Raw genomic sequence first — 21,379 nt, 5'->3', positions numbered from 1 at the left:
TCTTCTTTAGTTTTCTTCCTCCTCCTTCATATGTCACCTGATCTCAAACTGTACAGGGTGACGTAGATCGGGGGAAAAAAGAGTGCCCATCTCACGTGTGTGAGCGTGTGTAAGATTGGCATTTTTTTTCTTCCATTTAAAAAAAGGCTTCTTTTGCGCATGCTTAATCTCATGGAAGGAGCAGCCAGAGCCTCCTGGGATGCGTGACGTAAGTATCCCGGGAGGCTATGTGTTCCCATTGTGTTTTGATTGCTACGTCAAGACAGAAAGAGGAGTGTTTTTTTTTTTTTTTTTTAAATGGACCAGTACGTGTCCCAAACTAATACATTAAGAAATGGCTAGAAGCTTTTTGGTAAAGTCCAACAATACATTTTATTAAAGGTCATATTCAGTCAAACCCAACTCATTTAGGGGGTTCAAAGCAACTCCCTCCATCAGGGCTGAAAAAATTGTAAATAAACTGAATCCTAGAGAGCGATTTCAATACAAGTTTGGAACGCGTCTCCGTCAGAAGCAGATTGTAATGAACTGGAATTCAAACACATTGGTAAGACGTGTCCAGGTACCAGATCCTTGGTATTTATAGCACATAGAGCACGAAGTATAAGCAAATCACCTCATATGGAATAATGGACCATATGTAACTTCCCTGGTGGCTGTACCAGGTTGCGTCTCTCAGACACAATTGTGCCAAGGGCCATTGAGGAAGGTAAGAAGATGACCGACTTCAGAACCACACCAATGATCAGGGCGAGCAGTGACCAAATATAGTTTGAAGCAAGCAGAAGCCAATAACCAGGGAGACAGCAGTTAAGCGACACAGAGTCCCGGGGGCAAAAAGGGTCACTGGAGCACAAGGTTGCTAGTAAACAGCAGCAGGTGAAAATTGGAACCGCATTTGGCACTGAAATGCCAGGCTGCATGTTACTTTGTTTTAAAAGGCTGGATAGTCAGCTGGCTTCTAATTACCTGTGGTGCAAACACTACGGTGAAACCTGAAAGTGCTGGTGACCACACATTGTAGGAGAGGTTTACAGCTGGATCTTTGGAGTGGTGAATGACACCATATAAGGAAGCCTGAATGTGACTTTTATTATACTTCAGAGTTTATTTGAACAATAATGTTTTATTTCTAATGTCATTACTTTTTGTATATTAATCAGATTTCACCTTTCATCATCCAACAAAGTAACCGCTTAGAATCCCATGGAAAGTAATACATTGTTTGCTTCCAGTTTCGTCTGCTTTATGAATCAGTTTTACCCATTTTAAATTTTTCGTGATCATCTTTTCACCCAGGCGATTACAGGATTCTCTCTGCTCACTGGTTTCCTATTTTCTCTTGCAGGTTGCCCTGCCCTTACAATACTGCCGCACTACTGGCTTCTTACGCAGTTCAATGTAAGCTTCAGCACCAGAATATGTCATATAAGTGATATTGTTCATTTTAAAGTAGCTTAATAAATTTAAACCAAAATCTTAAAATGTATTTTTCCTGTAAAGCAGCTACAGTGTAAAAGTAGAGTAGAAAAGTATGGCCGCTGCTGCATACTGCAGGGATGAACCCTTGATGTCTATGTAAAAGTAGAGTTTTCTTTCCCGTTGTAGCTGGGTCACAGCTAAAGCTCTCCAGCCAGTGTTGGATCTTTGCAAAAAGACCACTCGTACCAAAGAGTTCTCTGCAGAACATTTTTTGATATTAATATTAATAATAATATTATTTATTGGCACAGGAACAGACTTTTCCAGTACTTCCCCAGTTTATGTAGGTTTATGTATAACAAGCATATTTTCAGATGTAAAATCTTACCTCTGCTTATAGGTCTGTCATCACGTGTCAGTGTTACATTGCATCCTTTAATATGTCTGCACCGTAATCTCAGGCAAGCTGTGAGAATAGGAAATGCCATAATCTACTTGTCAGCAGTCATAAATGATGATTTCTATGCTATGCTGCCCTTATAGAATCACCAGAGATCTCCAATTACTAGAAGCAGACAACTATACTGTGAGCTGTGAATATAGTAATTATAGAAGGAGTTCCCTGAAGACCTGAAAGTTAGTTATCTCAAGGGTTCTAAATTGTTAGAAGGCCACATCCCTAATTTCTAAGGAACATTAAGGGGAAACATGCAATTTTTGGGACTTTTCAGGCCAATTCATTTCCAGAGTAAAATATTTTCCATAAAAACCTTTATTTTAATATGAAAATGTTTCCCAGGTTTCCTGTTATCAAGGAAATAATAATACAGCTAATTTCTGTAGTTATTTATAAATAGAAAGCAATTCTATGAACCAGATACACAATATAAAATATATATTGAATTGTTTTAGTGTGGTTTGTAAAATATTAATCAGTAGTTTGCTAAGCTTTACGTTTTGGTCTTTTTAAGCTGAGCTGGGAGATTACAGTCACTCAGAGCACCTCCCTGGGTACCTCGCTGATTTTTCATTTATCCCCAACCAACCTCTGGATTTTGAGAAGGAAATCGCTAAACTGCATCAGCAGCACAGGTAGACTGATATTGCAGCTGTGAGATATAATGCAAAAGTGTTCATTCCTTTGTTACACCTTAATGGATGAGAGCACTCTTAAAGGAAATTCTTATTGGCTCATGACATAAACTGTCTCTGCAGTGCTGCTCAATGGTTGTACATTACTGCTACTTCCCACACCGCAAGTCTATAAGTGAACTGAATCACTAAAAACATTGCACCCCTTTTGTGGTTGCTAGAAGATAGTCATTTGGCCATTTGTCTACCCTTTTAATATATCCCAATTTTTCCATTATCTTTGTATTATGCCCCGACTATCAAGTGCCCCTGTATTGTTTTCTTTTCAATAACCACTCAAAAACAGCATGGTCGGGTGGTTAGTGAAAAGTACTGAACTGTTTTCAATCTCAAACATTCTCTGTGCTTCATTGTTTTTATTATTATTATTATTAATATTATTACTACACAGTGTGTGTGTATATGTGTGTATATGTATGTGTATATATATATATATATATATATATATATATATATATATATATAGAGCCGACGTTACGCAGCGCTGTACAAAGTCCATAGTCATGTCACTAGCTAGGGGCTTACAATCTAATGTCCCTATCATAGTCATATGTCATAAGGTCAATTTTGGGGGGAAGCCAAATAACCTAACTGCATGTTTTTGAATTGAGGGAGGAAACCCACACAAACACGGAGAGCAAACTCTATTCAGATAATGTCCCGATGGAGATTCGAACCTGGAACCTAGCACTGCAAAGCCCAGAGTGCTAACCACTGAGCCACTGTGCTTTTAAATTAATTTTCATATTCCCCCTGTACCATCAGTGCTGGCTTCTTTCAAGCTGTAAACTAAAAGGTTTTTGTTATTTAAGGAAAAATAATTTTTTGCATTGCTTATTATCTGAGTGAGTCTTGGAAAGCAGCTTGGGATCAAAAACACCCTCAGATACAGCAGTTATTGTCTGGGGAAAGATTAAAGCCCATCTCTGGGATTGCTGCCTTCTCATTTTTCACCTTTTGCACAGATCGATTTATTATTACTTTTTCAGTTGACTTGCTGCATAGGAGTATGAACCCCATATATCATTACCTGTGACATGTGGATGAGTGTCTGTGCAGCAGCCTGATCACTTCATTAATTCTGTATGTAACTACTAATCCCATGATTACTCAGCATCTGTCTTGCTGCTGTAATGTGCACCGTACCGTTGTTCACGACATTAGGATTAGGAGCAGCTCAGTATTGGCATTGGTATTCTCTCATAATTTTTTTTTAAGCTGGGTGGGAAGAAGCTGTAGGTGAGTGGTGGCCCCTGAATTGTGACCCAACAAAAAAAATAATCAAGTGGTTACTAAAAAAAAATGCCGGATGGTGCGCTTGGCTAGAAGGGGCTGGGGAGAACTTTGGGCGTGAAAAGTGAGGCAGGGTAGGGACAGGGCAGGTTAATCATGACCGTATTGTAATGAAACTGCACTGTGTATGTCAACTAAATTGCATTAAGGATTGTATTGGGGCACCAAGGGGACCAATTAAAGTAAACATATGGAGCGGGCACAAGTTTTAGGTCTCCAGGACAAGATATGAAGCTGAAAGTGCTTCTAAATGGTCACTTTGAACCAAGATATTGCAGTTATTGTCCATAATTTTGGAATAGTAAAAATGAAAAGGGTTCATTATTGCCAATTCATGAGCGGTTTTAGTATTTTGCCTGGAGATGAGCTTTAAAAAACTTGCTACACTTACCTGTTTTTGTTTTGTCTCAGGGTACTGCCATCTTTTTCTTTCTTCTCTCTCTCAATATGATCAGCCATCCTAATTGGCCGGGATGGAATGACGTAACTCCCGCATAGGAGTTGATTCATTCCCAGCTTACACATGGGAAGCCGGGATTGCCAGTATGGCAATTATTTATTGCTGGATGGCAATCAGGCCGGTAAGAACAGTTGTTGCAGAAGAGACATCGCCTGTTCCTTTCTGCAATAACCACCTCCTTGGTCGCCAATTGTTCCGCCAGGTATTTCCACTTTAAACATAAGATGTTCAATCAGGAGGAAAAGGAGAGACTGCTATAGTGGGCAGACAACCAACAGCTACTCTGTGTATCTGTAAGGATGAATTCTCGATATTCTCTTAGATGCACCTGCTGCTTCTCCAAGATTGACAGCGTGCTGACCAGAACTGCCAGTGCTGCCTACCAATGCAGTCCTTGACATTGCACCATGTGTGCTACATAGAAATGCAAATCTTCTACTTTTATGTGTCTGCTCTTCTGTACAGAGACTAATAGGAGTGGCTCAGCGTTCTCTGTACAGCACTGCGGTATATGTCAGAGCTATATAATATGTAATAATCGTATGCGACTGTGGGAGGATATAAGAGTGTCAGCTCCTCTGTACAGACAGGTAGGACTTGCTTACCGCACTGCACTATTGAATATGTCAGGGCTATTTAAAAGAGTAAATTAAATATTGACAATGGTAATGATCGTAAATAATTCTATCTTTGTGTTTTTTTAGGGGCCTGACTCCGGCAGAAGCTGAATTCAGTTATCTGAACACCGCTCGCACTTTAGAGCTGTACGGGGTGGAGCTGCACTACGCTCGGGTCAGTGTCCTGTTCATGTTCTCTTTTTATCTCAGTCTGATATGTTTGTTGTCTGTGTAAGAAGCAGCAGCAACAACAATGGCATGTTTAGAAATTATTAGCACACAGGTTAATCTAATTGTACAATTATTACAATATTGGAGGGGAAGTTTTATTCAAGGGCCTTCCGCTCTGTCATTGTCATGCAAGTCTCCCATTTCAAAGGCTGACCTTTCCTTTCAATGTTTCCCGTCATTACAAGTGCTTCCTTCCTGCAGCGTGTTCATACGTTCATTATCAGCCTGCTTGTCCATAGCTGATGTAAACAGCGCTGAGAGGGATGCATGGTGCAGGGCTTCAATCATCTTTATGGTTTGCGTGCGGAAACAAATTGTGCAGCATTGATATAAAGATCAGCTGCATGTTAGCTTTCATCTTTTTTACTAGATTATTAGTAAATATATATTGATCTCCAGTTGTAAAAACTTTGACATTAGGATGGGGAAGTAATTCAAAGCTTATCCCTGAACTAATAAACCTCTGTCTAACCCATCTGACAAAATTAGTCTATTGCCAGCACCATTTCTGTATGCAGGGAACTCCTCATTCAGTACTGCCATTGTGTCTATGCTGGGTGGTCCCCAGCACTCCACTCCTGCTGACATTGACACTGCAGATTGTAGACTGAGAGGTCTCCTCCAACAAGGACTGCAGAATGGCCATTTCACTTTGTTTTTTATATGGCGGATAGCGGAATCTCAGTGATCAGCTTAATATGCAATGATTATCACCATTCTCATTCTTTAGTTCTTTGACCATTAACTAAAACCCATCCCCCTTCTAATTCATTCGTTTTTGGCTTCTGCAAATTTGGTGAGAGTGTCAGCACCACAATTTTTGGCACACATTAGGTCTGATTTATTAAAGCTGTCCAAGGCTGAATATAATTCACTTTCATCAGTGAAGCTGGATGGTCTAGCAAACCTGAAATGGATATCCTAAAAGTTATTTGCTATCTGTTAGCTAATGTTTTTAATCCTGGACCAGACTCATTCCAGGTTTGCTGGATCACCCAGTTTCACTGATGAAAGTGTATCCTCTCCAGCCTTGGAGAGCTTTAATAAATCGGGCTCAGTGTGTCAGTTGCACAGGTTGCTTTGATTGCACATGCTGTACACTTTTCAAAAACAAACATGGTAAACGTGCCAAAGTCATGTACTGACATTAGGCTTTACCTTACCCTTCACTCTGTGCCAGGAGATAAGTAATCTACGGTCTTGCAATAGCACGCACCTCAGCACACTCCTCGTTCTGAAACCTTGATTTCCTGGACAGATTCATATATTATATTTACTATCGGGAACCAATCGGCATGGTTTCTAATGAGGGGATAATTTTGATTGTTTATGGAAGTCACCGGCAAGCTGGAGATACTTGTTACAACACCCCACCTGTAGATGGCATTCTCCCTCACTCATTTTAGAAATCATAAAATGCAAAAAGAACAAAAAAAATATGTTTTCTTGACAGTCCCTGGAGCCACATACACCTTTTATATATCAGAATGTATAAAGCCAAGACCCCCAACCTTCTCTGGTAGCATCGTTTGGCTCTTACCCATCATTGTGCACAGCTGACAGAGATATCAGATGAGTGTTCTGCTGGGGGTTTTACCTGCTGCCCGCTGTTCTTGTTGGATTTGCTCTTCATAAGAGGTTTTTGTAACGTCTGAGTTTTTTACCTTCATCTTCCCTGCAATTACACTTGAGGAAGACCGCAATTACAGGGGCGAACCCTCCCAGCTGGAGCTGTAATTAATGTGGATTGCCTCATCTGGCAGCTCACAAGAGCCCATCGTCTATTTATAATGGCCATGACACTAATCTGGACAGAGACATCCTACACTCACAATATTTTCATGTTGTGTGAAGGATCTCTTCACCACATGTTTCCTCTGGAACAGATAGATGCCCAGCTCTGCCCAATCCCATATGCATTTTTTTTTTATTGCAATGGACGGGCGGGCAGCACAGTGGCTCATTGGTTAGGCCTTTGCATTGCTAGGTCCTAGGTTCGATTCCTGGCCAGGACACTATCTGCATGGAGTTTGCAGCTTCTCCCTGTGTTTGCGTGGGTTTCCTCCCACATTCCAAAAACATGCAGTTAGGTTAATTGACTTTCCCCCAAATTGACCTTAGACTGTGTTAAAGACATATGACTATAGTAGGGACATTAGACTGTGAGCTCCTTAGAAGGACTGCTAGTGACATGACTATGGACTGCGTACAGTGCTGCTTAATATGTCAGCATTTTATAAATACTGGATGATAATAATATTAATAATAATACAAAGACAATGGAGTAATGGAATGTACTATGAGGCAGGCAAAGTTGGAAAAAAGTATGGCTCCCGCCAGTCGGTAGAAAGCCAACAAAATTATAGGGTTTACTGGATTCCTACAGCAGCAAAAACAAGTGGGAGCACCACATTTATCATGTGTTGCCCTACCCAATTTCTGACCACTCAACCACAGCTTCATCCCCCGACAAGCTTAAAACAAATTTGGGCAGAATGCTGATCAGTATCTGACCTTTAAATTGTGGGCTGCTTTAAGGGACAGCTAGTGACATGACTACAGTGCAACATAGTATGTCGGCGCTATATAAATACTGGGTAATATTATTAAAAGAGGAATTAACCCTGAACAAGTGCAAAGAGCAGATCTAGCCATTGCCAATGTGAAGAACTGTCTGGAATCTCGCAGTGATTGAATACACTGAACATAAAAATTTACATTGAGGGGTCTTCCCCATGTTAGCAGTGTTTGCTGGAAAGCAGCTGACTGATGAGCTTCAGTCTCTGCAGGAATTGCTTATAAATAAAAAACATAATCTGGTTAAACCTTGGACAGGAAGCCAATAACCCCACCAGGGGGTATGAGGGAGGAAATGCATGCACATACAAACTCCATGCAGATAGTGTCCTGGTTTTATAACCAACCTGAGACCCCAGTGCCAAGACGCCATGGTGATCCCACAGATTCCAGTTACTGTCGGAATGCTAGGTTGTGGTGTATTTGTGGCTTTAGGGGGAGTTCTTGCAAACAATTTGGACCTTTTTAAGATTTGAAAAATTTCCAATTGTTTAATATCCTCATCTGTCTAAAAGCAGCCTCTGCTGAATTACATGCAACAGATAGGTACGAACCCATTCAAGTCTATGAGGGCCCATTTTACAGTTTCATTGGAGATCTGGCTGTACTGGAGAGGTAAGTACCTGGGTGGAGGATGTCCGGGTAGGATTAGGGGGCAAAGGGCAGGTGGGCTGGGGTCTGGTTGTAAGTTTGTCTTGTAACTCTTGACATCTCATCATTTGATTTCTGTGCTGTAAATGTGCGTTTTTCCTATTGCAGGATCAGAGTAACAATGAAATTCTGATTGGAGTAATGTCAGGAGGGATTGTGATTTATAAAAACAGGGTACGAATCAACACCTTCCCATGGTAAGTACACTTCCTTTTCTCTTATTCTATTCATGTCTATTGTGATGGAAGTCATATCATCCCTAGATCCCGGTCACTGGTGCTCCTGTGCTGGTGCCTGATCTTTGGCATTTATATGAATGGATGAGCATCCTATGCATCTGGAATTCCACAAGAGGGAGCTGCAAGTTTTGGATAGAGTAATAGTAATGTATAGAAAGGTTCCGTCACAGACTACTTATACTGGACATTTACATTAGATATATGCACCATTTTGCTCTTTAATATCTTTTATATTCACCTTTTGCCTTCTATTTCCCATCCACATTTCATTTTCACTTTCTGTCCTTGTAACCTGGCAGTAAATAAAGTTTTACCCAGCAGCACACAGCAATTAAGTCTGTCTTTCTGCTTCCCTTTTATTACATCTGTCCACCATTACATTTGCTCTCCAGCCTCTCCCCTTCAATAAATCTGCTCTCTATGCCTCCTTTAATTTTTGCACAGCTTTACCTGCTGCTCCCCTGTACTAAAATTGCTTATTCTGATTTCACTGCACACTGCAAGCGTCTCACAATGTACATTAGAAGCTGCAGGAAGTAAGAGTTGCCCTATTTCGTGGCTGGAATTTTAGCTGTTATAATAATGGAGGTTCTGCATCATACGTGGGCAATACCCAGGCCATGCAAATACAGCCTGTCTGGAAGCGCCCTCTCTTTCAGACTAAAATCCATCTATCAAAGCATCTTAAAGTAGAACATGCTAAAAATAAAAAAAACACTACTTACCTATACTGCACAAATTCCTCCATAACCTGGCCTCAATTAGGTCCCATGCAGTCCTGTAACCCTTGTTAGTCCCGGCTCCAGGGAAGCACCTTGCACCCCATTTTCTTCATTCTTTTGGCTATGTCAGCCAATCCCACACTGCGCAGGCGCAAGATCGAGTAACGTAGCCTGCTGTAACTTAAAAAAAAAAAAAGTGCTGATCTCACTGCGCATGCGTAAGATAGGCATATTACTTTTATGGTGTAATAATCCCCTTCTGAGTAGCCCCAAGACTCCTGGGAAATGTGATAATGGTATGCCACAGGACTCTGCACTCCCATTCAGTCTTTACTGCCACAGTGATAAAGACAGAAGGGGGGGGGGAGGGTTAAAAAAAATGGTTAGGGTTATCTACCCTTTTATATCAAGTAAATTTTTTTCATTTTGTTGATAAATCTACTTCATTATTAACATACCTTCTCCCCAAGAGCCATCCCACTGCTAGTATTATGGTCGAGGGCTCCAAGGGGAGTACTGCTACCTATTGGTAACATCAGTCCTGCTTCCCACATTTCATCCCAACAATAAAAACATAACATAGTGCTAAGTTTTCTCAATTTATCAAAAACTACAAGTTTTGCTTTGAAGTGAAGCTACATTTAAATACAAGTCTAAGCAGCAGAGCATAGAGTTATAAATGGCTTATAAATTGGGCTTTGTGGCTCTTTAGGTTGAGTGATATTTTTGCCTCTGCTGGGCTTTTGTCCATCCGTACCACCAGCCAGTAGATGCAGACCAGATGAATGATATTTTTAGTAGTATGTTATTTATCTGGATTTGCTTATTTTGCTGGAATGCTTTTCAGTCACATGGAGCAGCCATTGCAATAACCTGTTATTTTTTCAGTATGTTTTTGTAACAAATTTATTTTGTTTTTCTCAAACGAAATCCACATTTCAGGATTGGAGGTGGAGAAATAAAAATCATCTGCATATACTATCCGCTCTATCTGTATTTTATCTGTGCGTTAAGCGGTTTGCCTGGAGTTCAGCCTTAAATGCACACAATACATGTATTTGCCATGTCAAGCAATGACACAGATATATCAGAAGAAGCCCGCCATTTCCCCCTTTTATAAATAAACAGGCGGTTAAAAGCCGGTGAAGGTCACTGAACTGGAGATCCAGCTGGAAAATAGGTCATGTTGAAGGATCCATCACTTCTGTGCCCTGCAGTAAAATAGCGAGAAGCCGAGCGTGAAGATCGTCAGCGAGAAAAACCTCACACATTACCAGGGCCGCATCGGGGTAGAGATTCTGAAAGCGACTTTTTTGTTCTTTTTCTGCATTATTATTCTAGTTCTTAATTGACTTTTGGAGAAATTCAACATAAATTAAACTTAAAAAACAAGTTATAACAACAGATAAAGAAATCTGATCTGCTGTCTCCGGCCCCCGTCCCGTGGCCTCTGCCTGCTGTCTCCGGCCCCCGTCCCGTAGTCGTGTGTCACTGGCTGCAATGCCAAGGAGCATAAGGGGGGATTCCCAGCAAAGTCTTCTCTCTGGTTATGTGATTTCTATTCCCAGCATAAACTCCAAGAGGCACACGACAAGTGTCCCCTCTGCTTGGTGACTTCTAAACTTTTCTTTTTGTGTCTTTTTAGGTTGAAGATTGTCAAAATATCTTTTAAGTGCAAACAGTTTTTCATTCAGCTGAGGAAAGAACTGGTGAGTAACGGTGAGGATATCATGTAGAGAAATCCAGTCCACCTTAGTTGAACTGATCACATTCCAGAATTGTATTGATTCTTTTTTGCGCTCGTTAGAAATAATAGTTCTGCATCCTTCTGCAGTCAAAAACCTTGAAAAACATCGCTGGTAGCTCCGTTCCCCCATTCATCCCTCTGCTGTATATCAGAATGCTAAGGGAACTGTTAAAAGCAATTATCTAGTTCATCATTTTATTATGGCACATGAAAGGCAAAGCAGCAGGTTCACTTTGTTGGTTGTATAAAATGTTCTGCAGTGATAAGAGAACACCCGACATGTGACTATGTATAGAGATTTTTCTACCTTAAATAACCCAAATCTTTAAAGCAAAAAGAGGCTACATAGAATTAAAAATTTAAAGTTTGAAATAAATCTTAATTTTTGTCATTCCTACCCATTGTTGCATCAAATACAACGACGAGCAAAGAAATTTCCTTGCTGTGCATTGTTCCTGCTCTGTCCTAGAGATTATTAAATTAGTTTTTCTAACAATATCTGTGTGAATTTTCATAGAATGAATATCGAGAGACGGTACTGGGCTTTAACATGGTGAATTACCGCGCCTGTAAGAATGTGTGGAAGACGTGTGTAGAGCATCATACCTTCTTCCGACTGGACTCGCCACTACCACCGCACAAGAACTTTTTCTCACATTACTTCACTTTGGGCTCCAGGTTCCGGTACTGGTGAGTAATACAGAGAGCTGAATCATTAAACTGATTTGTAGACCTGAGATCTAGAAGCTGTGTCCTTATAGATGAAAAAAAAAGCAGGGGGCAAAGGACTTACTACCAAAATTGTCGTCTCTGCAACTGATTTCTTTTCCATTACTGATTTCCATGCCTTGTTTTACATTGTGTACCCGTGGAGGCAATCATCTTGGTACATACAGCGCTTTGCTTCTTTATGCGAGCACTACCCCCGGATGACTGGTAGGGTAATGATAGAGGTGAGGGAAACACAGATCAACAGAATGTATGAAGCAGAGGTAGAGATCCTTGCACTGCAGGTCCTCAGGTGCAGCTTTCCCCCAGCAAGGAGAGCAGTGGAAGGCACAGTAATCTCTTCACTAAATCTGATGATACTAATGGTGAAGGAAGCTGTGCTTTGAATGCTCTCACACTGCAGGTATACAGTTATGAAGATACAGAACGAGTGCTTAGGCACAGGAAGTGTACTATTTTGAGGGAGAGTAATTCAGGACAAAGATCTCGGTATGTTTAATTTAGCAATGGCCCAGGGATAATGGACTCCTGAAGAGCAGCTAAAATGCTCTTGAAACAGCCAAGAGCCAGGACACCTTCATTTAAATGGTATTCTGCTCAACATTCTGCTGACCCCCTCAACAGCTCTTCCTAATCTCTCTTAGCCACCATCCCTCTGCTTGTGTGACCCCAGTTACCTGACTTCCTGTCTTGCCAACAACCGTTTTACGTAATATAAAGTGAGGTAAACTCCCCAATGGTATTTCAATACAAATATAATTGCTTTTTTATAGCATATTTGGGGTAGGGTACAACAGAGACATGACAAGTCACAATGTCCGGACAGGAAGTGAGAATAAATCTCTCTAATGGAGCCCTGCCAGCAAAAAACACATCCTTGATTGGATTTTTTTATGTTAGGTATCAGTATTTTTTTGTGGGAAGAAGCTGTAGGCCGTTGGCCTTTACCTATTACTATTACCCAACTATTCAGCACCCAAAACAGACAGGTGGTTACTAAAAATTGTTGGGAGGTGTGCCCAGCTAATAGGGGATGGGGAGAACACTGTGTATGTAGAAGCCTTGTAGCAAATGTGTATGACTTTTAAAGAATAAGCCAGTCCCCTCCTTGACAGCCTTGGACAGCTTTCTCACTGCTTTGTGTTCCACTGATCCGATTTGCTGCTCGTCTCCTGAAATTCTCCCCATTCATAACGGTGTCACATTCTTCTCTGCTACTTGATAGGCTCAAGTGTTCTGGCTGTCCGTCCTGCTTCTAAAATTGTCTCAGCTGCCTCCTGGCTCCACATCTGTCCTGACTATTCCTCACCCCAATCACAAGATAGGACAGTTCCAGAAATCTCCCCGGTCCTATTTCTGTTTTTTTCTACTCGGGGGCTTCTCCTCTCCATTCCCCCAGCCACACAACAACGCCTACTTCTATAATATCATTATTATTATTATTATTATTATTATTAAACAGTATTTAGAGAACGCTAAAATATTACACAGTGCTGTTCATTAAATAGGGGTTTCAAATGACAGACAGGAGGAGGAGAAGACCCTGTCCACAAGAGCTTACAATTTAAGAGGTGGGGGAAGTAGCACACAATAGGATATGAAAATGGTGGGTGAGTAGGGAGGGTTTAGGAGACAGAAGAAGGCGTGTAGGTGAGGTTGAAGTGTTGGGTTTTAGGGGGCTCTTTTAAATGTGCAGAAAGAAGGAGCAAGACAAATAGAACGAGGAAGACCATTCCAGAAAGTCGGAGCAGCTCTAGAAAAGTCTTGGAACCATGCATGTGATAAGGTTATAAGTGAGGAATTTAAATTCTAAGGTGAAATAGAAGCCAATGAAGAGAACTACAAAGAGAGGCAGCAGAAGAAGAGAGGTGGGAAGGCTGTGCATCAGGTACGTAGGTGGGGAGGATGGAAAAGTCTGGCTGCAGCATTCATAATAGATTGCAGAAGAGAGAGTCGGGTTAGTGGAATACAAGAAAGGAGGACCATTTAAGTGGTATTTTCAGAAACTAATCTTAGGTCTGCATGAGTTAATATCCCAACCTGTCGTAATAAACAACATCATTTTTATTTGGTAAATGCTGGCCCTTTTGCTATTTAAAGTAGTTAAAGTAGTGACTTTGTCTAGGCTGAATGATGTTGTCAGTCTCTTGCAGGTAGGGGGAAGCATTGCCAGCTTAAATTATATTAAAACAGCCATTGCAGGAAGCATTCCATAATCTCTATTGGAGTCCTATGTGACAAGGTGACAACCTAGGAGCTTATTTAAATGGGGCAAAAATGATTCACCATGTTTACAAGCTTATCTTGCTCTTTTTGGACAATATTAAAGCATGACGGACAGATAGCTGTTTCCCCAGTATTCCTGAAATTATCTTATTGGTTTTTTATTGGTCACATGGGTGATGTAAAATGTGTCTATAACATTTAATGAAGATCAAACTGTGTTTGGTGTTGTTGCAGCGGGCGAACAGAAGTGCAGTCAGTGCAGTATGGGAAGGAGAAGGCCAATAAGGACCGGGTTTTTGCAAGGTAAGCAGGATTTGCGCCTTCTGTTTTTTTGTTTTTTTTGTCAAGTTTCTATATAAAGTCTTTTGTTGGACGGCTCTGTGCTTATGGCTTGGCAGGCGTCACTAGGGTGCAACTCCTTTCAGTGTCACATGGTGTGGTCAGGCTGGAAAGGGTTTTGGTGGAGAATATTTTTAAAATGTTCCTTTTTTCTGTCATTCCTACTCTTGTGAGATATATAAACTACAATGCCACAACTAACATTTTCATTGCCAGGGATGGGATAGTTCACTCATTTCTAAAAGTAAAAGAAACAGAAGGCCGTGTTGCTTGCATTTTACAGATATTTGTGAAACCAACTAGGCACCATCGAAAAATTAGGGCTCCTCTTTGGAGTGCCAACATTAGGAAGTATACAGTAATAGATACACTGAAATTGCCTCACTTCTCATTAAAGTGAATGCAAAGCCAAATCGATAGGTGCAGTGATGAAGGGATAATCCCCAGATCTAAATTGCAGTGAAAGACAGAAGAAGCCGTTAGATAAATGCTCTAAATGCATAAACTCCAATAAATGCAGCAGACATTGAAGGATAATTTGTGGGTCCAATGACTCTTTAACTAGCTACCAAATGTGTGAAAAGCCTAATGTGGTGTAAAATATTGTATTCTTTTAACTGCACGGGGTAAATGCCTAAGAATATTTGGTATATAAATTCCTTTTTATTCCAGGTGGCTTTATATTTTTTCAAACTCCACATCCGGACCAAGCGGTCTGGCCAAAGTTGCATTTGTAGGGATTGGAGCCAACCATTTACCACTGATGGGGGTTGCTTACAATTGTTATTATTATTATTACTACACCGTATTTATATAGCACCAACATCTTACGCAGAGCTGTACAAAGCCCATAGTCAAATCACTAACTGTCCCTCAAAGGGGCTCACAATCTAATGTCCCTACAATAGTCATATATCATTACACAGTCTAAGCTCAATTTTGGTAAGAACCAAATTAACCTAACTGCATGTTTTTGGAATGTGGTGAAAGTGCTAACCTCTCAGCCAACTATGCTGCCCATTCAATATTTGTCCATGCAAACAAACTTTCCTGATGACAGAGGAGTGACAGATAACGAACGAGCGCTGTACACACAGCTCTATTCTGATCTGTGGAGCAGCGTGTGCGAGCGGCACCCCACTGCTTTTCTTCATTGACTTTTGTGTTTGTATTGCAATTCACCATCAGTCATTTGTAGTTCCATCAGAAAAGATAAAAGATCCCTTCCAATGACAAAAATCTAACGTGTGTACGTAGCCCTATACTATGGTTCAAACCTTTTGTTACTGCTTAAAAAGTGTTAGCTGTAGCTGGGCTTTAATTTGTTGGTCTCTAAAAATTGAAATCAGTTAAATATTTTACAAGTACATCAATGTAAAATCTGTGCAAAGCCTTTCGGTTTAATTTCTTTAAAAAGCTTGAGCAAATACAGTTAGGTCCATAAATATTTGTACAAAGACAACTTTTTTCTAATTTTGATTCTGTACATTACCACAAGTAATTTTAAATGAAACGACTCAGATGCAGTTGAACTGCAGACTTTTAGCTTTATTTAGTAGGTTGAACAAAAAGATTGCAAAAAAATGTGAGGAACTAAACTTTTTTTTTAACATAATCAGTTCATTTCAGGAGCTCAAAAGTAATTGGACAAATTAAAAAGCTGAAAATAAAATGTTCATTTCTAATACTTTGCTGGCAATGACAGCCTGTAGTCTTGAACTCATGGACATCACCAGATGCTGGGTTTCCTCCTTTTTAACGCTCTGCCAGGTCTTTACTGCAGCGGCTTTCAGTTGCTGTTTGTTTGTGGGCCTTTCTGTAAGAAGTTTAGTCTTCAACAAGTTGGGTTCAGATCAGGTGACTGACTTGGCAATTCAAGAATATTCCACTTCTTTGCTTTAATAAACTCCTGGGTTGCTTTTGCTGTATGTTTTGAGTCATTGTCCATCTGTAGTATGAAACGCCTCCCAATCAATGTGACTGCAGCTGGATTTGAGCAGACAGTATGTCTCTGAACACCTCAGAATTCATTCGGCTGCTTCTGTCCTGTGTCACATCATGGATATACACTAGTGTCCCAGTGCCACTGGCAGCCATGCACGCCCAAGCCATCACACTGCCTCTGCCATGTTTTACAAATGATGTGGTATGCTTTGGATCATAAGCTGTTCCGCGCCTTCTCCATACTTTTTTCTTGCCATCATTCTGGTAAAGGTCGATCTTGGTTTCATCTGTCCAAAGAATGTTTTTCCAATTTAGCCTTTCTATTCTTGAGGCTTATGAGTGGCTTGCACCTTGCAGTGCACCCTCTGTATTTACTTTCATGCAGTCTTCTCTTTATGGTAGGCTTGGATATCGATACGCCTACGTCCTGGAGAGTGTTATTCCCTTGGTTGGCTGTTGTGAAGGGGTTTCTCTTCACCATGGAAATTATTCAGGGCTCATCCACCACTGTTGTCTTCCGTGGATGTCCCGGTCTTTTAGTGTTGCTGAGATCACCAGTGCTTTGTTTCTTTCTCATGATGTACCAAACTAGATTTTGCCACTCCTAATATTGTAAGGATGGCTTGTTTTACCTGCATGGAGAGCTTCTTTGACAGCATGTTCTTTAATAAATCAGGCCCAATAGATCCACTTGAGACTACCCTGGATGACAACGCTGCTGTGCAATTTCACCGCAGTGCTGTCATTCTGTTACAGGATATGGAGAAATTACAGATTAGGTATATATAAATGTCATGGGAGAATCAGAAAACAAACTATTGACATAAAGCATCAATTATTATATTTTAGATTTCACACATAAGATTTGTGTGTGCCGCTCTGTGGTTGCCAGCACCGTGAGGGTTAAATTTGCTGCAAAATGGTTTTTCAGCTTTGTGGTAAGCTTCAGAGCTGCACGCAGGGCTCAACAGGAAACTCAGAAGAAAAGGCACAAGTGGGCGGTTCCCTGGCTTTCTGAACTGTTTATTAGAGTCACAAAAACCTAATATTAGCGAGCGGTGCTAAACGCCGGGCCCGTCATGGAGCACGATTGCCGTTTTCAGCTCCCTTCCATCCTGTCAGGTGAGTCTTGGAGAGGAGCGGAGCACCGCCTGCCATATCACCACCCCCCCCTGCTCGATTCAGGGGACTCGCTGTCATTGCCAAACACCAATCCATCATCTGGTGGGGGGCTTGTTCGTGTGATTTGTGTCCTGCTTGATGTATGTATGTAACAATTACCGTAATAACTGGTTTACTCCATCAAAAAACAAAGGCCTGTGGCTGATTTATTGCAGGCTACAGGAACAGATGAATGATACCCGGTTTTTGATGTTTGCATTGGGTTGATAAAACGCCTTGGTATGGAAAGGAAAGGGAAATATTTCCAGTGAAGCCAGCAGCTATGTCTTCTACTTCTCTCTCCTCCAGTGCTGCAACCTCTGTCATTCCTCTGACATTTCCTGCTTTGGTTGCCTATATTAGAGAATGTAGTTTTATCCTCTGACCCCTAATCATTACAGCAGTGACATAGGGAGTCAGAGGATGGCATCAACTTGCCCTGGGAAACACTGGTATCTGCTGAATGCTAAGGAGGTATGCAGAGGCTGCAGCATTGGATTGAAGGTAAGATGCCCATGTGCCCAGCTCACACCAGAATACAGTTTTATCCTCTGTCCCCTGAATAAATACAGCAGTGACCTAGGGAGTTAGAGGAAGGCATCAACTTGCACTGGGAACAACGGTATCTGCTAATGCCGAAGAGACCTGCAGAGGCTGCAGCGTTGGAACGAAGGAAAGATACCCGTGACCCCAGCTCACCGCAGGGGACACAGGTATCTGCTGAATGCTGAAGAGACTTGCAAAGGCTGCAGCTTTTGAATGAATAGAAAAATTGAGAAGCAGACTGCCAGAGAGAGAATTATTTCACCTGAACTGTTGATTCATAATTGACCTGACAAGGTCTCTTTAAAACCCAATTTCCCTACTCTTTTAGTCTTGTACTACAATCTTAATAGGAATATTTTTAATGAATTGTTTACTGATATAGATAAGCATTTGCCCCCCCCCCCCCTTCACATGTGTCCTCACATAGACTTGGACTGTGGAGAAGAGGTGTGCATTTGACCAGATAGGAGGCGTATCTGACCATGTTTGTTGGATTTTTTAGTGCTCTTTGCTGTGTGGTAACACTTAAGTTCCTATTATAGTGTTCTCCCCAGCCTCTTTTAGCAGGGGGCACCACCCAGTACTTTTCACTAACCACTAGGCTGTTTTTAGGTGGTTACTGAAAAGTTGGGTCGCAATACATGGGCCATCACCCACCTACAACTTCTTCCCACCTAGCTTAAATACATGTCTGGGAAGAATACTGCTATTGGATTATACTATTAAATTTACTTATTGAAAATGTTGGCAGCAAATTATAATTCTTACCAAAGTCCAATTTATTGCATTAGCTATTTACAGTGCAGTGATCCGGGGGCTGTGCAGGACTTTTCAGACTTGTGTAATAACCTCAAATGAATTGAACTTCTTTGCAGGCCATACTGAATGCATGGTGATTATACACACTATATTAAAAGGATGCAACCATATTGTCTACCCCTCTATAGGGATCTTGGACAAAATCTATTAAAGAGCCATGTAAATTTATAGCTTGGCCTTGCCGCTCCTTGTGAGTGGATTGGCTACTACAATTATCACACAAAAGTATCATTGTTTGATCGGGATGATACTTTTGCACATGTATTTATATATGTATTATTATTAAACAGGATTAATATAGCCCCAACATATTACACAGTGCTGTACATTTAAATAACGTATATAATTATATATATATTTTCAACAAACCCTACTATTCTGTTTTTATTTTTGTTATAACCTGCAACGCCCCCCTGGTTGATGCAGCCTAATCCTGGCCGGCGGGGGTCGGCAACCTGCGGCTCTTGAGCCTCCTTGTTATGCCTCTTTCCGCGGCCGGCGTTAACACTTCTGCCGCCGGGGTAAGGGGGGGGCTTCATTTCAGGGGCGTTCCTGGTGGGGGGCGGAGCAATCAGCGCAGGACTCGAGAGAGTCCAGCCTAGTGTGCCTTCTTGACCTCCTAAAATGGCCTAGTAGCCAAAAAATTGCTGACCCCTGGTTTAAGGAAAGGAGAACCATTTCATACATAACCATTAAGTTATTAACACCAGGCAACTGCTATAGGAAGAGAAAAGACTAAAAGATATGGAGGATGATTATTATTATTATTTATTATTATTCAGGATTTATGTAGCCCCAACATATTACGCAGCACTGTACATTAAATAGGGGTTGCAAATGACAGACAGGTACAGACAGTGACACGAGGAGAAGAGGACCCAGCCCCGAAGAGGTTACAATCGAAGAGACAAATGTCCATCTTCATTGCCCTGTAAGAAGCCGGGTTATAGAGCTCAGCAAGTCTTTCATGAAATCTCTGTTTGATGAGAAAAAATTAGAAAGTGTAAAAATTTTGTGTGGGAGGAGGGGGGGACGCTGACACACAAACTCATGCGCAGCAAAATCCTGATAACGACAATGTGGTTACACCAGGGGAAATTTGGGGGCTATTTTAGTGGAAGACAGCCTATGCTGCATCGCTTCCTCTGTTGTTTCTGTTTCATAGATGACTAGGTGACCATAGAATATTATGGAGATCGGCACATAAGGGGCCGCACTGGGGCCTTAAAGGTTTAAGCTGAGTCTTTGTCTACCAGCAAAGTTTGTCAGATTTGAGGAAAAACAGCAGCAGGATGATCGTGTAGACAGTTACCACCTCTGTGTAGCACAATATCCTGTGTTGGAAATCTAGGACATAGGGGCTTAACAATGGTGTCACATTTGCAAAGATTAGTGTTCTCCCTAGGCCCTTTTAGCTGGGCGCACCACCCAGCACTTTTCAGTAACCACAATACACAGGGTCACAATGCATAATGCAGCGATCACCACCTGACTATAGCTTCTTCCCACCCAGCTTAAAAAAATATTTGGCGAGAATACTGAAGATTTTATTAGGAAAGTATAAAAGGTCAATAGTATGGCGTGTCTGGTGTAAGAGCCCATAGACCATGAAGGATCAACACCTATATGTCAGTGAGGATGGAATTGATCACACATATGTGTTGAATTCTAAAATTATTTTTTAAGGAGTAATATTGTGTGCTACATTGCAGTATATTTCAGAGCTATATCAATGTATAATTATAGTGTGTGACTGTGGAAGGACATTAGAGTATCAGCTCCTCTCTACAGAGACTGATGGGACTGGCTCAGTGTTCTCTGTAAAGCACTGTTGTATATGTCAGAGCTATATAAATGTAGAATAGTGTGGGGGGAGTCATTAGAGCTTTTGTGAATAGTTTATTGTTTTGTGCATTGATGGAGTTTTGTTACTATAACATTTTTTTGTTGCTATCAGATCTCCTAGTAAACCTCTGACACGGAAACTGGTCAGCGACATGGATTGGGAAGTAACAAGCAGAAATTCGTTGTCTAATGACAGACTGGAGACACAGAGCTTGCCGTCCAGATCTCCGCCAGGGACGCCCAATCAGTGAGTGTGAACATACACATGTGTAAACATATGGGCTGTCATGTTTCTTTATGATATTTGGCCTCCTCTTAAAAAGCAGAGATTGTACTGCACATCCTTCTTGTTTAGGATAATTTGGGTAGGAAAACATATTCAGTCACCTTCAGTCACTCTCTCACCTTTCCTCTACCAATATGATATTGCAGGGGTTGTGCTCTCACACACAGTGTTTCTTTACTGGATACCAGTGAGAATAGGGGGCATATCGGATATTGTAGCTTCTTAATAAAACAAACCAAAGCAAGATTAGAGAGGATTGCTTTACTGAACCTAAAATATGTTTGTATTATTTTCAAAGAGATTTTTCATGGAATGGTTAACATAATAAGCCACAAGCATATATTTAGGGCAAATATATATATAAAAAAAAAAA

At 41.0% G+C, this 21,379-nt stretch overlaps 1 protein-coding gene across 3 annotated transcripts in view; it reads left to right on the top strand.

Annotated features, from left to right (window-relative positions):
- PTPN4 (protein tyrosine phosphatase non-receptor type 4) overlaps positions 1 to 21,379 on the top strand; it is a 63,405-nt gene that overhangs the window by 22,269 nt on the left and 19,757 nt on the right. For all 3 annotated transcript variants that reach the window (XM_072417935.1, XM_072417933.1, XM_072417934.1), the window contains 8 exons: positions 1,349 to 1,401; positions 2,394 to 2,514; positions 5,032 to 5,119; positions 8,512 to 8,600; positions 11,010 to 11,073; positions 11,629 to 11,801; positions 14,301 to 14,369; positions 20,833 to 20,967. In XM_072417935.1, the coding sequence (XP_072274036.1) occupies positions 1,349 to 1,401; positions 2,394 to 2,514; positions 5,032 to 5,119; positions 8,512 to 8,600; positions 11,010 to 11,073; positions 11,629 to 11,801; positions 14,301 to 14,369; positions 20,833 to 20,967 (792 nt within the window). The remainder of the gene's footprint in view (positions 1 to 1,348; positions 1,402 to 2,393; positions 2,515 to 5,031; positions 5,120 to 8,511; positions 8,601 to 11,009; positions 11,074 to 11,628; positions 11,802 to 14,300; positions 14,370 to 20,832; positions 20,968 to 21,379) is intronic.

Source organism: Pyxicephalus adspersus, chromosome 7 (assembly GCF_032062135.1).
Source record: "Pyxicephalus adspersus chromosome 7, UCB_Pads_2.0, whole genome shotgun sequence".
In the NCBI taxonomy this organism is placed as follows: Eukaryota; Metazoa; Chordata; class Amphibia; order Anura; family Pyxicephalidae; genus Pyxicephalus; species Pyxicephalus adspersus.
Note: the sequence above shows the minus strand (reverse complement) of the source record. Positions and strands in the feature narration are given on the sequence as shown.